Here is an 18,630-nt window from a genome sequence, read left to right on the forward strand (position 1 = left end):
GGGCCTGATGTTCAGGAGAAAAATTGGATGACAGAATAAAGTGTAGAATATTAAGTTCCTTGAGGTTAAATACTATTTTGTTTTTGTCTTTGTATACCTAATCCCTGACATATAGTAGGCACTTGATAAATGTTTGTTGAATTCAGTTAGATTGAATGGTCTTCAGTCCCTTTACCATCCTGGGTACCCTCAGCTGGTTGTCTTATAACTTGTCATTGTCTTTCCTAAACTGTAGTGCCCAGAGCTGAAGACAGTACTCCGGATATGTCCTGAAAGGGCAGATGGCATTGGTACTATCACCTCCCCTGTTCTATCATTACTCCTCACTTAGAGGTCACCCTGGCTTTTTCTGGCTTATGTGTCATACAGTTTACTCATTTTGAGCTTGTAGTCCACTAAAACCCCCAGATCTTTTTCACAGGACCTCTTATCTAGACAGCACATCACATTATACTTGAGAAGTTGATTTCGTTTTCACCTCAAGTGTGAGACTTTATATTTATTGTTCTTATATTTATCTTATTAGATTCAACATATCACTCTAACTTGTCAGAGTTTTTTTGTATCATGATTCTGTCATCTGTTAGCTCTCCTTCCTGGCTTTATATCTATTGCACATTTGCTAAGCGTGCTACCGATGCCTTCATCAAAGCCACTGATAAAAATATTAAATAGCACAGACAAGTCATTGAGATACACCAGTAGAGACCTCTCTCCAAAAGAGGAGTTTTGGGGTCCAGTTCTGAATACACTTAATATTGAATAGCCCACTTCTCTTCGTCTTGTTCACAAGGAAAGTGTGAGATAATTTTTTCTAATGTTTTGCTAAGAAATGTAAGTATACTATATTCATGGCATTACCCTATAAAGAAAGTTAGGAAGGAAGGAAGGAAGGAAGGAAGGAAGAAAAGGAGGGATGTCATGACCTGTTCTTGATAGCTATGTCTGCTCAAATCACTACCTTCTCTGTTTAAATGCTCAAAAAATCCTTTCAATAAGATAATATAGAATTTTGCCAAGAACTGAAGGCATCATTACAAGCTAGTAGTTTATAGACTCCACCCTCTCTGCTAAAAAACAATCAGTGTATTTGCCCTTCTCTTGTCCTGTAGCATCTCCCCAGTTTTTGCCAGTCTTTCTTGGGTCATTGACAATGCCTCAGTAATAACGTCTACCAGTTCTTCTAGAATCCTGCTATGTAGTTTGTCTAGACCTGTTCATTTAAATTAATTGAGAGTAGTTAGGTGATCTCTTATTATCTGCTCACTTATCTTGAGTTTCAAAAATCCTTGTTAACCATTTTTATTCTTTTCTTCTTAATGTGAAGATCATTCTCCTTAGAAGGGAAAACAAGCAAAATTAGATTTGAGTAGTTTTTCCTTCTTTATCTCGTACCTTTTCCTTTATTCCATCCCCACCTCCTTGAGTAGTAGTCCCATTCTTTCTTTGATCTTCCTATTAACTCCACCATCATTAAAAATAAAAAGCATCTTTCTGCTGTCAGCATTCCCCAGCAACATTAGCTTGTTCCTAGCCCAAATACACCTGACTCTATTTTGGTAGTTCCATGCTATGATTCTGTATTCATCTGCCTTTGACTGATCTTACTTCCATCTTCTACATGTGTCTTTTTAAAAAAAATATAAAATGGCTGATGAGTTCCTTGTGTATCCACGGGTTGTGCCTTTTCAGACAGTGTCCCCTTTTCTTGCTTATCAGAATTGTCTGTCTTTGTATCTTCAGAGTTGCACTGAGAATCCCTATTGGGCTAACTTTTCCTGTGAAGTTTTATGCCAGGGGATCATATCTATCCATTCTCTAATAATTTGACATCTATTTTATTAAAATCTTGGGCGCATATATGACAATGTCAAATTTTCCTCTCTATTACAAATTCTAAGACTAATCAGTTCATCACAGTTACCATCATTTCTACTTCAGCAATTAATTATTCATTATTTGCCAAAATCAGAGATTTTTCTTTCATGTCTCAGATTTTTTTCTTCTTTCTCCATTTCTACTTCAGTACCCCCAAATATAGGCCATTATCACTGTACATTGAGATTTCTGCAATAGTTTCCTAAATGATCTGTTTTCTTTCCTCTCCAGTCCACATTCTCTACAACCATCAGATTCAACTTCTTAAAGCTCTATTTTGAATAAATTATTGCTTCCCATGCACAAGAATCTAAAATGGCCGTATGTTGCTTATTACATCAAACTCATTACCCTGGCACATCTTTAATTTGGTCCCCCATTGTCCAACCAGTTTCCTGCTTTTTCCCAACATGAACACTGATTTGGTAATGAAAATGTACATGTCGTTCCCTTCCCACCTCAACTGAAAAAGGTTAATTCTCATTATTTGGCTCATACTATACATCCCCGACTTATACATTCTCCCCTTTCTCTTTGCCAATCCAATCCCTATTCATTCTTCAAAGGTCAAATCAAATCTACCTTCACCATTTGATAAGCATGCTGCTTATGCTTTCATCCAAGTCATTGATAAAAATGATGGTATGGATCGAGCCTTTCTTAATTATTGCAAATCAGAAAAATTTTTTCCTCGTAAGAATTTCAGTAGCATGCATAGTCTACACCATACCACCTAGCACTCAATTATATTTTCTAGATTATATATGTGTGTATGTATAAACAAGTATTTGTAAAAATATTCAGTTGTGTTTATGCATACACATATGTGTACATATATGTACACTTGTATGTGTACACATATGTGTGTGTACATATGCATATATCCACATATTTTTTCTTTCTACTAAATTACAAGTATCCCAAGGGCAGAGGCTGTATCCTACTTTTTTGTTATTCCTACACAGTAGATTCTTGAGAAATACTAATTTTATTTTCTTCTCTGATTTCAATTTGGGTTAAATTTATATACTGGTAGAGTAGATGGGGTGTTGGGCCTGGAGTCAGAAAGACCTGGTTTCAAATGGGACCTTAGACACTTACTGGCTATGTGACCCTAGGCAAGTCACTTAACCTTTGTTTGCCTCAGTTTACTCAAATGCAAAATGGAGATAATAATAATAGCATCTATCTCACTCGGTTGTTATGAAGATCAAAGGAGATAATATTGTTAAAGCACTTTAGCATGGTGTTTGGAACTCAGTAGGCACTTAATAAATACTTCCTTCCTTCCCTCCTTCCTTCTTATTTCTTTCTTTCTTTCCTTCTACCTTCCCTTCCTTCCTCCCTTCTTTCTTTCCTCCTTTATTTTGTCACTTTGACAAAGCCAAGAATTTAAGGCCAATTTGCAACCTCTCTTACAAGTCTCGAGTACTTTTAAAAAAGGAATTAATTCTCAATTAAATCAGTGATCAAGACAAAAAGGAAACATTTCCATAGATTTCAGCAAGTGTGAAATTTACTGTTACTTTGTGGCAATGCAAAGACCATCCATCCTTTTTGGAAAACTAATGATACTAATAGAAAACCTGGATTTGACAAGATTGGGGGATTCCGCTTTTGAACCAATGAAAGGAGACAACTGAGCGTCAATGGACTGAGCTCATTTCCTTAAGCAAGAACAATTGTAGATACCAGGCAAAGGGAAGAGTGCGACAAAGGACCTTCTCTACCTTAATGTATATCAAAGCATCTAAGTAATGCCCATCCTCAGGTCAGATGTTACCTGGATGATGTAGGTCAAGGATAAACCTTTGGATGAAGCACTGATTGAAGAGTAACTCAGAGCCACCAATGTAGCCACAATGAAAGTGACCAGATTCATGAGGATATCTGTTCTTAGTGCAAACCACCGGAGTGCACAATTAAAATACAGCAGGTGACTAGAATTTTCATCATTTAATATCTTAAACCTGAAATAAAGAGAATTTAAATAAAGAGAAGCTTAAAATAGAGAACTTAGATTATTTAAACATACTTTTTAAAAAACATCTGCAAACACATGCTTAAGACTAGGAGCATAAAGCATTTTCCATATGGTGAAAAACACTGTTATTTCATGGTCCTCTACCAAAATGCAGCAGTTAGCTACCTCTTTGTCATTAGGGCTGTCCAAAAGTGGAACAGGCTGCTTGGGGATAGGGAGGGCTTCCCCACTGTAGTTTTCAAGTGGATATTGTGGAGGGAAATTCGGCTAGCATGTAGTCCATGTTAGATGGCCTCTACAGTCCCTTCCAACTCTAAGACTCTATGATTCCATTTCTATGCTTTTTAAAATCTTTAGACCATGCTGGGTTTTTGTTAACACATGTTGTGAGAAAGCCCATCCCTCTTAAAAAAATAATGCTGTCATATAATGTAGGCAGCCATCAATACCCCATGTTTTTAAGTATCCCCAGACTGGTCTTTTGATTAGCTTTGCAGTAACTGCCTCTTTTCTCTTCTAGCTTTTTTTCTCCATTGTTTAGTAAAAAAAAAATCTTCCAACTGCTATGATGTTTCTTTTGTACTGATATAAATTCCAAAAATTCAGTTGACAGACTAGGAAGCCAGAAGCATTATCTTTGTGGTTAGTTTCACAAGATACAGAATCACCATCTGGGGTTCAAATTGGGAATATTTCCTGATGCAGCCTATTAGAATTCAAACCCCTTTAGAAGTGTATGATATGAGATAAATTCTTGACAAGGCAACTCATCAGTTAGTGTTTATTGGGAAGATATGGGGGGCATGGTATTCTTTAAGCCTCTTTCATCAGAAAACTTGGCAGAAAATATTTTAGGAAGTCAAAGGTTTAATCTAAGTGTTTGACATGAATGATTGTGTGGATAACTGCATTTCTCTCTTCCCTCTAATACAAAATAGAACTGTTTTAGACTGTATGGCCAAGCCTGGCGATGCATGCCTGTAATCCTTGCTACTGGGGAAGGCTAAAGCTTGGCTTATCCCTTGAGGTGGGTGTCTAAGTGGCTCAGGCCACCAGATTCCCTAAAGAGGGGTCGGGGTTAGGGATGGCAAACTGATCCAAGTTGGAAACAGAGTGGGTCAAAGCTTCTGTGCTAATCAGAATGGGACCAGGACTAAATATAGCCTACATCCAGCCTGGGTGATATAGGGACACTTGGGCTTTATGCAGTTTTTTTAAAAATTTAAATTAATTAAAAAAATTTTAAGGTTGTATGACTGGTAATATCTTTAGCCAAACCGATAATGTATAATACTAGCTGTGGTAAAAATTTCAGTTTGATCTTTGTTTCAAATTCTAGGATAAAAGACAATTAGAATCAGGATTTGAAATAGCTTAGTCCTTTAAGAAAAGAATCTTTGGTCAGCGTGGAGGTTGCCAATAAACGAACTTCCTACTGAGGAAGCTCAGAAGTAATCAGTAATAAACCCTATATTAGTGATTCCCAATTGTCAGTTAATGCATGTATCTTTTGTAATTTTTTATGGGTCTACAAAACTTTTGCCTCCAAAGGTCCTTATTCTTAAAAAAAAAACCATGAAAATTTGGATACTTTACCCCCCTTCTCCCAGCTCTTTCATCCTTCTGGCTTCTGGTTCTTCCCCTCCCTTACCCCCACACCAGCTTAAAGAAGTATTGAGGCATGGGGTGGGGAGGGGTTGAGCATTTTGCAGAAGAGAACACTGATATTGTATGGAGTCTAATTTATTGTTTGGGAAGAGAAACACTACTTTAAGCCCTTTCTGCAGGAGCCCACAAAATACAGGAAAAGGGGCTGTTTCTCAGGGTACTAATCTTCAACTCTTCTGGAAACTCAGGGTTAAAAGCATTTTATGGCTATAAAGAAACCTCTGGATTAAATGGAAGAATCCTCAAGAATCTGAAAGATTTGGTTTGTATAGAAGCATTTCATCCCTGTGTGAGACAGTAAATTAACTTCAATAGACACTAAAGACTGCTTTGTCTGAAGAACTCAATGTAATCTAGTCCTGATATATGTGCAGGTGGTATATAGAGGTGTCTGCCTATTTCTTTCAATTTAAGGTGACACTAAGCAGGGTCACTTTCCTTTAAATATCTCCTTCACTGCCTATGACAATACCTAAAATTCCACCATTAACATTAGTAAAGAATATGATTATCTTTTATGAACATGTTGGGTTGAATATTTCAGTTTTAAGGTAATGGGAACTATTTTATTTACCTGCTGGAATTTCCTTGCGTGTCCCTTGGTTAGGTTGGAAAGGGGGTGTGAAGTTAAATAGCTAGTTTAGTGGTTATTTGGTACTGAGGCGAAACACCACAAGACCACCATCAAGGGAGTTCTTCTTTGGCTGGTAGTGAACATGGGCCTGCAAGAATGAACCAATGAACCTCATCCAGAGAGCCCAAGTTGGTGAATGCCAAGGCTTCTTTTTGTCTACAGTCCTCATGATGCTCAGTATAAAGAGAATCAGGCTGCTCAGGCTAGATATTGGGTGAACTTTAATCTAGAATAATTTAAGGTCTAAGTAGATTTCTTCTATGTGTACTTATTTGCCTTAACTTTGATATGTTATTGAGATTCATAGAATCATATGTTTAGAGCTTGGAGCTTGGAGCTTAGAGCTTAACTCAGTGAATCAAGGTGGCTCAGGGACCAGGAAGGTCCAGTAGGCTTGAGACTTTAATTTGGAGTTTGGGGATCAGGGGAGTTCTGTAAAGAGTGTGAGGTGAAAGAGCTGTAGGGTTGAAGGCAAGGTACCTTGAGAAGAAGCTCACAGGTCAGGGAGCCCTAAAGCCCCAGGACTGGCTTTGGCATCCTTTAAAGGGATTCATTCCTGGGATAATTAAGCTTTTTAGTCTCCTAGCCTGGTCTACTTAAATATACCTTCCAGGGAGATTTGTAAAACTTCAGGCCTTTATCAGCTATGGCTTTGCAGACTCCTTTACGAGATCCCTTTATAATTAGCCCTGTAGGAGTGGGTCACATAAGAGGGGCCAAAGCAAAGATTTGAAAACAACAGAAAGGGGGGAAAAGGGTGCTAGACCTGGAGGTAGGATGCTGTCAAAGGTAAATTGCCCCAAGGACCCAGTTTCACTAAGGGCTGGCTCAATGCAAGAAGAGGGTCTCCTTAGATATAGTACTGGTATGGTTAAAACTCTAGACTGCCTGTGGAAACATTGGGCTATTTGAGAAATTAGTGACCCAGTCATTTAACACTGCCCCAGGCTGTCATTTAATCCCTGAGCCAGGGGTTTTGGGGGCATCTGCTATATAAGTGCTATAGAAGGTCAAAGCCCTTTGCACAGATAGAAGTGAAGAACTGGGGGCTGAAGTGTCATTTGTTCCTATTAACAAGCTGACAGATGCAATGCTGAGACCACTCCAGGGCACTGTTTGGTGCTTACTTGCTGATAAATTCTTCCTTTTTATTATAGGCATGAATGATGCCCAGACCTTGCATGGAGGAGGTGATGTGAGAGAACCAAGGAGAACGACTGATGTTTTCCACACTCTTCAGCTCTTGGATTCCTCTGTGGAAAATTCTGCAAGAAAGCAGACAAGCAAGGAGGGCTGTGTGTAGGGGCACCAGGAGCCTCATCAGTAAGTGACCACCACCTGGAAGAGCTCATGTTTACATGGGGGATCCTGAGGACTAACTTATTTCAACCTCTACGTTTGCAGCTAAAACTAAATTTAGACAAAAGATCCAAGACTCAATTCCTATCCCAAGGAGTTAGGAATAATTCAGGCAGGACCTGACTTCTAATATCCCAAAGGATATGGGATAATTCAGGCAAATTTTTCTTGTAGTCTAATAGCTTTGAGAGGCGGGGGGAAGAAACCTAAGCAAATTAATAGCAGACTTTGTTTCTTCATCTATGAAATGGGAATAATGGTCCTGGCAGTAGGTCCCTCATCAGATTGTTAAGGAAAATCTGTTTGTAAACCTTAAAGTATTAACAGTTTTCAAGCATTTAGCATCATTGTGGGCTTCAGAGCCAGGAGACACCTTGGTCTTCAATTTGTCTAGCACCTTCATTTCACTGAGGGGGAAACTGAGGTCAAGAGAGTATGAGTGTAAGTGACTTGCCCAAGATCACTCAGCCAGCAAGTAGCAGAGTTGAGCTTCTAGCCCCAAGTCCTCCGTTCCTAAATCTAGTGCCATGGAGTGTCCCTTGTTACAGATGAGTGTTATCTGTTCATTAAAAATGGACCTGGCAGGACCCCTTTCTTGACAAAACTTCAGCACTTAAATTTTACAATTTGTGCACGAAACTAATAAAACTACAGTTCTTCTCCAAACAAAAATATTCATTATTGGTTGACTTAGTCTGCTTTGCAGAGGCAGTAGAAACACCAAACTTTAGGTTCACTTTGTTGCTCTTTTTTTGAGGCTGCCAACTGTTTTACCCTTGCTGTACAGCGGCAAACACCTACACAAAAATCAAACAGTTCAGTCAGTGACTGAGAAGTTTATCTAAATTTTCCAGTCTCCATCAAGATGTTTATAACCTGTCAGCCAAGTCTTCTATATCTAGGCTTTGTTGTCTGCCTTGGGTATCAGACACCTCCCTGGATTTGGAGTTAGATGACTTGGGTTAGAACCCTGTCTTTTCCACTCAATGTCTGTGTGATGTTAGGCAAACCATTTATCTCCTCTGGGCCTCAGTTTCCCCATCTGTAAAATGAAAGGATTGAACTAAATGATCTCCAGGATTCCTTACAGTTTTAAATCCTGTAATCCAATAATCTTATGTCAATACCAGAAAGACCGGGGCAACTGATGCAAAAATTGCTTGGTCCTTTGAGGTATTTTTTAATGGAGTGTATCAGTCTAGCTTTACTGAAGTTCTCTTCAGGAGAGCTTTTTCCTAATGTCAGGTTAATGTCCTGTACCCTATTAAGTGAAATCCTCTTCTAGTGTAAAGACTACTCTTTCCTGTGACTCAGAAAAGTAAAGTGATTTTCCTAGGGCCACAGAGCTAATAAATGTCAGAACCAGAATGTGAATTCACTTCTTCTGACTCCAAATTCAAAGTTCTATCCACCATACCAGGCTGTCTTCCCTCTATAGCAGTGATTATAATCAACCTACATATTTAAGCTACAAGGCAGTATATACCCACAGTACTGGTGGTAAAATATGTGACATCTAGACTAGCCCTATAACTACAGTTCTACAGCTCTTATAAGGTAAGTATCTTATGTCTTGGCATTAGCATAAGACTTTGGGTGTATAGAACATCTGTTTAACTGCATACTGGAGTGTTTGTGAAAACCATACTGAAGCCATGGCAGTAATTCTGTGTGATATATCTAAATATTGAGTAGGACACAGGTAAATATATAGGAGCCATGGGAAGGAATAGAGAAATGGCCTGAAACTGACAGCAAGACTTTTCTGAAGATCCCATTATTTCTCTCCTTTAAAAGGGGCAGGTCTTATTTGGTTGGCCACAGTCAATGATATAGTCATTTACCCTTAGGATAACATGAAGTTATAGTGCAGGAATTGACGGATTCTGACATCAGACTTTCTCCAATATGAAAATGGAATTAAAATAAACTAAGCTCAGGAAAACTATGCAAGATCAATCTGAAATTCTTAGCTCCCCAAAATACCAAGACACAATCTAGAGTAGGTTCCACTGGCATTTCATTCCTACATTCTTTAACAGTAAATTGAGGCTGGTCTTTGAAGATAATTCCTAAGCACTCTATAATGACTTATAATGAGAGATGCTAACAAAAAGTACTTCTGCATGCCTCTGCCATGGGAAGGGAAAGAGAAGGGAGATAGATGTGTTGCAGTTAGGCTGAATTAGAGTCTTTAGGTTGCTAAGAACTAAGTGTTTGAAAGCCTGCACCTTCTGAAGTATTCCTTTTTCCCTAGGTTTATCAGTTAGAAGTCTTAGGACCCTGGAGGCTTACACTCTGATTCCTTTCTGTTGGGTCAACCATATTTGAAAAGATTATCTGATTTAGGCCATTTTGTGGCCTCATATTAGACTCTCATGTTTCCCAATCAAGGGATGCTTTGGTGGTTCTTGAAATTGTTCTTACTGGGTCATGTCATTTCAGTGTCCTCACTCCCTCTGGCTAACTTTTAGCAATGAAGGTGTAGAGATAGTTGGTCTGGCAAAGTCGAGGTGGAAGGAGGGGGCTAGGGAGTGGAGAATGACCTGTGCTATAGAACAATAGAATGTTAGAATTGTAAAGGGACTTTAGAGATCACCTAGTCCAATCTGCTCATTTTACAAATGATAAAACTGTGGCCCAGAGAAATAAATGATCATGATGGTAACAATGCTTATGAGTTAGGCAGTATAATCATTATCCCCATTTTACAGATGAAAAGATGAGGCCCAGAAATGTTAAGTGACTTGTCTAGAATCACGCAGCTAGGAAGCAGCATAGCTAAGAGCCCAGCAAGTTCAGAGCTCTATCAGAGTGAGAAGAGCTGAAAACTGTTTTAGCTTTCCCATGCCTCACTTGGTCTCATCCTAATGCTTCTCCTTCTAGTCTGCCTCTGCCAAGGCTTTCTGCCCCAAGTCATCATCAGTGAGATCCTCAAGTCTACGCAGGATTCATTAGGACTCTCCATCTTTGGACAAACCGATGTATTTTCTCAAAGAGAAGTTAATTCATCTATACAGCAATAAAAGATTAGAATGCTAGATCTGGGAGGACTCTTGGGAATCATATTATCTCTCTTTTACAGAGGAGAAAGCAGAGGTCCTGGAAGGAGCAAGGACTTTCCCAGTTCCTAGATCTGGAGGTGTCCTCAGCTGCCTCCTCTCCCTGAGGCATGAACCAAGGGGCTCCTGAGGGCGGGGAGGAGGAGGACATCTGAAACTTGGTTCTGACTTCAAAAGCAGTGATCGTCTTTCAGAAAATGTCTTGTCTTTGGCAGAAACTCAAAAAAAATCAATTTATTCTACAACCTGGATAAAATAAAAAGATATTTAAATATCGTGCAGCATTTATGGTCACCACAGTAGCAATCTGACAAAGGATCTTTGACCACACCTCTAAGAAAGACCCAGCAGTAGCATCAACAAATTACCGTAAGAGAATGTAGAAAATGACAGCTAGACCAGCCAGCACAAAGAGTAGAGCAGGGAACACCACTGCTAATATAACTAGAATAGATAACACCATAGAAAATTGCTGCAAAAAGTTCTCAGCATGAAACGGCAGCCTCACATCCAGCTCATCCATGTCCTTGGAAAAACGGTTCATTAGCCTGCCAGTGGGAGTTGTGTCAAAGAAACTCATTGGGCTTTTTAAGATCTGTGGGGGAAAAAAAACAGGAATTTGTATGGAGCAGTGATCTTTGGTGCAATATTCTAGGGTCATTGAGCAGGCTCAAAACCACTTTGCTGGAATTTGTGCCATAGGACTGAGAGCTGGGAAAGACCCAAGAGGTCATTTCATCCCACATCAGCATTTTACCAACGGGAACACTGAGAGTCTGAGTGGGGAGTGACTAACCCATTGTCACATAGGCGGAGAGCAGCAGAATGAGGGTTTGAAATCAGGTCCTCTGACTCCACATCCAGTGTTTGTGTTCAGTTTTTCTTGTTGCTTGCCTTTGTTTTCCCACTACCCCATGCTGTCAAGCTCAGGGTCATAGATCTAGAACTGAAACATAGAATCCAACTCTTCCACTTTGCAACTAAGTGAAGTCCATAGAGGTGAAGCAACTTGCCCAATCGAGGAGAGATTTTAGAGGTCGCCTAGCCCGAGCCTCTAATTTTATAGCTGAGGAAACTGTGGCTCAATGACGTCACACAGATAGTTAGTGGCTGAGGCAGGATTTGCACTCCAGGTCCCTTGACTACAAATCTCTCTGTTATACTACACGGGAGTCAGAATGTTAGTTCTTGAAGAGATGCCTCCCAATATCTTTCTTTTACAGATGGGGAAACTAAAGCTCGGGGAGGTTACACAGATAGTAAATAGTAGATCAAGGACTCAGATCCAAGACTTATGACTCTCTCAATCCAGTGAATCCCATGGTGTGAGTTTTTGTTTTCCATTTTCCACAACACCTGCCCACCCTGAAAATCCCTGATTTTGCAAAATCCCTACTCTGTCCTACCTTTTCAAATACCCGGTCATGTAATGTGGAAGATGCCATTAGAGTTGTCTTGGTGAAAACAAATCCTTTTATGATGCTGAAAATGATCACAGCCATCATACTCGCCACATACACCCACTGGTAAATGTGTTGCTTGGGATTCACCAATATATCACTAGTCTGACAAGGCGTCTCATTATTATGAGTCCTACAGCCCATCTGTGGAAAGAAAACAAAGAAGCTCATGAAATGGGTGATGTATCTGAATTGTCTTTTGGACAACATAAGGGAAGGGAGGTTAAAGGAGCATTTCAGGGAGAAACTGAAAAGGAGGATGGGATAGATTTTGAAAACTTGAATTATTGCTGGTAACGTAAAGTCAACTTTACGTTACCAATGAGTTTGTGTCTCGGGGACCAGAAATCCAGGGCAACCATTTCTCAGTGTAGGGGCATATGTCTCATTAGGTTCTGCCATTTAGTGGGAAAAGCACACAAACAACTGTACATCTTTCATTTCAAAGGCAGAAGTAAATGGACTAGAGAACAAGGGTAGATGGATAGCTGAGGGAGGCCCAAAACAGAATTCATCCCTTTGGCCTCCCGCAACTCTATGATCCTGGCTGCGTTTGGCACTCAGAAAGCAAAGTAAAAATGAGTATGTTGTGAAATTGCTTAAACCACCTCAAAGTAACATAGGGTGAATGGGGTATCAGAGTACCCATCACTACTAACTACTGTGAATGGTTTTGGAGAAGTCACTTGGCATATTGGAGTCTCAGTTTTCCTATCTATAAAATAAGACATATATCTCTGCCTACTTCTAGTAGAGAAAAGGAGGTAACATACACAAAGTGTTTTGAGCCTCATGAGAAATGTGTGAAATAGATTCAAGGGATTCTCATTTTGACCCAAAACTGCTTTCTAGCTCCATCTCTTTTAAGTGAGAATGTAGCTCTCCTATGGCAATCCAAGAAGACATAATATCCTGCTTAGAAATGCCTTTTTAATTTTTCTCAGGGCTGTGTGTTTAAATTCACATGACCATTAAGGAACAAACACAGGTATTTTCTAAACAAGTTTTTGTTGCGTATGGTAATAACACGAATGGAAATTATGAGGCTGATGGATGAGCCTTTTATAAAGAAAAACTCTCAGTGCCTTCCTCAAAGTATAACTTATAAAGGACCCAACTTGGGAAGAAGACTCTATCATACTCTACGTTTGGACCCGCCATGAACATGGAGATATTATAAGCCAAGTTGCTCTTGTAAGGGTAAAGAGAGAAGATGCCATCAAGATCCTCATGGGTATTTTCTAGCCTTCTGGAAAGTCTTTAAGATCACTGCCAGTAATTAAAGGTCTTCTCCTGGTATCTTAGAGCTCTCCTTTAGAAAGTTGAAAATGCAATCACTTTTGGAATCTCTTTCCCCAAGAATGAAAAGTCTTTGTTTCCAAGGGTCATCTCTAGGTAGGTGGGTTCATTTGCTCTTTCAAAAGTTTGGTAGAAATTTTTAGGATGTGTCCAGTTCCAAAGGTTCTTTGGGGTTTAGTGCATGTCTGCCTGCTAGGGGCATTTGTCCATGTTCAACCAGATCAACATTTTCACTGTGGCTGCCACAGAGAAACCTGAAGTAGGGAGTAGTGGAGAATAACTGAACAGGGGTACTTTGAAGCAGGCACCTACCTGCCTGAGCTGGAGACACCACTTTCTGAGGGTATTATAGAGGGTGGAAGTAAATGGGTGTTTCCATTTGTGACCAAATTTAAAAACCTATAAAAATTGGTTCTTCTTAAAAACACTTTTGGTTCATGAAATTTAGCGCTTTGGGTACCAGAGATTCCCCCAGCCCAGTCCATTCATTTTACTTAAGGAAAAATTGATGCCCAGAGGGGACAAATAATTTGTCTGAAGTATAATAGTAATTAGCAGAGATGGGACTCTAACCCTAATTAGGTCTACTGATTCCTAATCTAGTGTTCTTTCTACTATAAGAGAGCTCAGAAAATCATGTGATTTAACCATTTCACTGTGCTAATTGAGGAAAACTGGGGCCCATAAAATGGGAAGTGATTTGCTCCAAGTCAGGCCTCTGAATTCACATGAATTGCCCATTTTGGCAGGACCCTTTCTTGGGAAAACAGATGTTTGGGATCTGAATTTGAGGCCCCCTTGGTTTTGATCATAGTAGCATAGGGCACATGGGGTTTCTCCAGGTCACTGACTTTGTGGAGGTTATATTTCCTCCTCATGGTTTCTGCCATCCCCAAGTGTTGAAGGGTATTCCTGTGCCCTGTTTGTGCTACTTGCCTCACAAGCTTGGGTAGCAGACCCTGCCACCCCTCCTCAGGATTGCATCACTGTGGTGCCCCACTCACAAGGCCTGCCTTCCCTCACAGTCTCAGTGAGGACAGGGGTCAGACCTCCACCTCTTCTAGAGTAACTATCCCAAAGATTGAATGCTTCCCTTCCCCACTGGACTGTTTTTGCCTCACTTTAAGGTACTTCTAATTATGTCTCTGAGTGTTACTGAAGACTTAAAAAGCATGTTTGCATTTACTGAATTGAGAGTGAAGGTGGCTAACTGCAAGATATCATTACTTAAACTTCTTTTAAAAAATAAAGTGAATGAAACTTACCCCAGATCCCTGATCCAGCCAGTAGCCTAACCACAAGTTGCTGAAGGCTGAACTTCCAATCATCAGAAAGAAGAGAAATACCACGAAGATGGACAGTATATACCCTGGAAGAGGAGGGGAAAATCCCCCAACTAGTTATTCATATGGTAGACACCAAGTTTTTCTGTCTTCCTGGAATCCAGATATTTTGTAGGTGTTAAAATGTTCAAAGCAGTGTCTCTAAATGCTCATACAATTACAGCTACCTATCAAGAACCACCTCACATGAGGAGGCTCACGTGTAAAATTCAGTGCACAAAGCACTGTCATCCTGGATTTATTTGTTCCCTTCAATTGGAAAATTGATCCTGATTGTAAGCCTATGGCACTGGAGTGTTACAAAAATGTACATTCATTGAGGAAACTCAGAATTCTTAAATAGAATGCTGATCTCTGGAGGAAAAAAATACACACTATAAGCAACAGAGATTCTACATCTTCAAGCTTGACACATTCCTTTGTGGTGGGGATTTTGTTGCAAAAGCAGGTACTATTTCACATTAGGTGACGAGAGTACTACATTTCAGGAGGTGAAGCTGGTCGGCTCCTGGTTCCCACTCGTTTTTCCCTAAAATAAGGACTGGCAGATACTGGAGATTACTGGAGATAAAGAATGATTCCATCGAAATACTAGATTCATCAGACTTTAGATTTCAGGAAGGGCATTGATTAACAGCCTTAGTAAAAGGTGGTTTTTGAAAGAGACCATAAGATGTATACTGAACAATTTTACAAAGAATTAAACATAAATTAAACCCAAGGCATTTTATACCAGACCTCCAGCAGCCTCAATGTATGTGTGATATGTCCTCCAGGTCACTAATCCTTCCCGGGATGTTTCGGTCTGAATGAGTTGGTTTGTAGGAGCTGCCAAGAAAAACACAAAGGGCAATAGTCAGTGGCTGCACATAAGACCCCCATACACAAACTGACTTCTAGTTGGACACAACAAGTAGTTGTACAGAATCTCAGCCCCAACCACTCTGTCACCCTAAGTCCTGTTCCAGCTTCTGTGCATTTAGAAAATGGCTCTACCATGTCCATAAACATAAGGTTAAACAAAATAGAGATACGGCCTGCAAGGGAGCCCTGGAAGCCCTGTCTGAATGTACCCTTATGTTGCCCTTTTCCCACCTCCTACTTCTCAACAGAGCAAAATGAAAAGGTCAACACCCAAGCGAAGTCAGGAATCAAATTCCTTCCTCTAAGCAAAAGGCACAGAGGCAGGCAGGCTGATGAGTGCACTATAGATATACCGACTGTGCCCTGGGAAGAAAAACTTTGATAGCTCAAGAGCAACTCACTGAATAGAGACCCCATTATATACTGGCTGAGAACCTTTATATTCCTTTGAACATACTTAGCAGGACTCAAGAACATTATGCCTCTCTCTGGGGCAACAAAATGAAGGAGAATTCTCAGAGGTCTCAAGATTCATACATGCAGGTCCTAATGACTGCCCGCTCAGAATGCTAAAAAAAACTCACCAAATTCTTTCATGAACTCGTTAGCACTACCTAGGACATCCTTAGTGTTCTTTTCTCTTTAACTACATTCTACAAAATGCTCTTATGCCAAAGGTAGCAGGCCTCAGTTTCTTGAATCAGCTTCTACATTCCCTTCCTTTTCCTTCCCATTAGTTTTCAGTAAAATAGACTGTTGATGGTCATGTAATTTTGAGGCTAATAGAATACCTGCTTAAAAAAAATACAACTCTAGGGACGGGTAACCATTTGACCTTGAGAGTTGAGGTGAGATGGTCCAATCGTTCTTATGTCCAGTGTGCTGGCACCTAATTCACTTTCTGCCAGTTTCATTGAATCTTTCATTGCAGGCCCCCTTTGGGGCCATCCACCCCATCTTTCACTCCAGCATGTGGCAAGAGACAAATGGCTCCTGCTCCAAGGCCCAGGAACACTCAAAGGCAACACAATGTCCTTTTCCTCAGCCGTGTGTCTATTACAAACTTTCCACTTAGAAGGCATTGTTTTTCAGTTAATGTTTTTCTGAGGCATAAAACCTCACCTTTGAAAAATTATCCTTTATTTCATCCTTTTTTAAGGATTTGTTTAAGTTTGTGACAAGCTGCTCCCAAATCTCCCAAAGGAGCAACATGGTGTAGTAGCACAAATACTGAATTGAGAGTCTGGAGAGTTAGAAAGTTCTTATTCCCTAATTAGTGTGACCTTGAGCAAGTCACCTAATCATGCCGAGCCTTACTTTCTTCCTCTGTATTACTTTACAGATGCCTTACTGGGCAGCCAGATGAGGTGACCTCTAGCCTTTTGTGATCCTCTGGTTTGGGCTCATGGCTCCTCCCCCATGTTGGCAACCCCGCCACACTGCCTCAGCATTTTGTATACAGTCTGGTTTGTGGTAGATGAACTCTGCTTTTTTTCTTATTGTTTCACACGTCTGCAGAATTAAGATTCCCCATTCAAGGGTAGGGACTGATGTTTCTTTAGTATCTTCCACAGTCCACCTTAGTTTGGGACATGAAAATGCCATGAATATAAAAATGGTCACATAGCCGCATTGAGAGGTAGCATGGCATAGTGCTTAGCATGGGGCTCAGCATACCTGAGGCTCAGCATTTGAGTGTACATAACAGGACCTGGAGTCAGAGAGGTCAGTTTGAGTCTGGGTTTTGCCACTTATTAGCTGTGTAACTATGGGGAAATCATGAAACCTCTCCTGGCTACATAGTTGTTATCTGTAAAATAGGGATGATAATAAGTCTTGCACCAAATCACTGGGCTATTGTCAAGAAAAGTACTTCCTGAACTATAAAGTGTTATAAAAATGTGAGCCATTATTATAAGCTACTATAGATAATACTTAAAAACAATGAATGCATCGGTGAATGAATGGTGCAGCGTGGCAGAGCTTAAAGAATGCTGGTCTTGGAATCGGGAAGACCTGGGTTTGAGTCCTACCTCAAAAACTAGATGACATGAAATGTCACCTAACCTCCCTCAGCCTTTTTTCCACATCTGCAAAACAGAAGTAATGTCTGTAGCACTTGCCTTACAGGGCTGTTGTTGGGATCAGTATTCTATCTAAATTGCTTTGCAAACCTAAAAACTCTCTATAAATGTCTATTACAATGCATGAAACCATACCTTTTGTGTCTAGAGGGTGTAGATCTGTCTCGGGTTCTTTTCCTTCATCTTTTTCATCATGTGGAGCCAAAGCTAGGATTAGAAATAAAGACAGCTATGGAGCCATTCACTAGCCATGAGCAATAAGAGAGTTGAGACCCTAATTCTGATTGTACCAGCATTTTCCTCTCCCTTGGCAGCTTGATCCCCCTGGTTCTCCTTTTGGGCTTCCATCATTGCTTCATTGTAAATGTTTTCAGGATCCTGGGAACAAAATAAAATTCCTCCTAAAATTTACCAAGGAAAGAAACCCATACGTAGCTCCTCCCAAGTATCTTTTTGGAAAGATTGCAAGTTACCTTGAATTGCAATCCCCGAAGGTTGTGAATCATCCTTGCATATTGCCCACGTTTCAGCATGAGTTCCTTGTGAGTTCCTTTTTCACAAATCTCCCCATCTTCTAATAAAACGACTTCATCACAGAATTCTAAAAACTATAGAAATATAAAAGCAATCTACGGTATGATGCATTGGAAAGACAGGAGGTATAACCACTCATTCAAAGAAAAAGACAGGGTTAAATGGTCTCTTCCATAGGCCAAGTATCTTCCACAGTCCACCTTAGTTTGGGACATGAAAATGCCGTGAATATAAAAATGGTCACATAGCCGCATTGAGAGGCAGCATGGCATAGTGGAGAGATATCGGGATTTGGAATCAGGAAGATCCCACCTCTTGTACTAACTGTGTGACCATAGGCAAGTCACTTAACCTTTTTGAAATTCAGCTTTCTGTTCTGCAAAATGGGAGATAATAATACCTGTAGTCATCTGTTTCTCATAGGGTTATCAAAAGGTTCAAATGAACCATTGTAGGTAAAG

The 18,630-nt window shown here is 40.1% G+C and overlaps 1 protein-coding gene across 1 annotated transcript in view; it reads right to left on the reverse strand.

Annotated features, from left to right (window-relative positions):
* The window catches only part of ABCC12 (ATP binding cassette subfamily C member 12), an 80,976-nt gene that overhangs the window by 26,086 nt on the left and 36,260 nt on the right, over positions 1 to 18,630 (reverse strand). Inside the window, exons 14-22 of the mRNA XM_036751849.1 lie at positions 18,109 to 18,243; positions 17,925 to 18,013; positions 17,771 to 17,850; positions 15,426 to 15,515; positions 14,610 to 14,713; positions 11,992 to 12,189; positions 10,954 to 11,180; positions 7,292 to 7,429; positions 3,662 to 3,818 (exon numbers count right to left, since the gene is read on the reverse strand). Coding sequence (XP_036607744.1) covers positions 3,662 to 3,818; positions 7,292 to 7,429; positions 10,954 to 11,180; positions 11,992 to 12,189; positions 14,610 to 14,713; positions 15,426 to 15,515; positions 17,771 to 17,850; positions 17,925 to 18,013; positions 18,109 to 18,243 — 1,218 coding nt within the window. The remainder of the gene's footprint in view (positions 1 to 3,661; positions 3,819 to 7,291; positions 7,430 to 10,953; positions 11,181 to 11,991; positions 12,190 to 14,609; positions 14,714 to 15,425; positions 15,516 to 17,770; positions 17,851 to 17,924; positions 18,014 to 18,108; positions 18,244 to 18,630) is intronic.

The sequence above is a fragment of the Trichosurus vulpecula genome, chromosome 3, assembly GCF_011100635.1.
Source record: "Trichosurus vulpecula isolate mTriVul1 chromosome 3, mTriVul1.pri, whole genome shotgun sequence".
In the NCBI taxonomy this organism is placed as follows: domain Eukaryota; kingdom Metazoa; phylum Chordata; class Mammalia; order Diprotodontia; family Phalangeridae; genus Trichosurus; species Trichosurus vulpecula.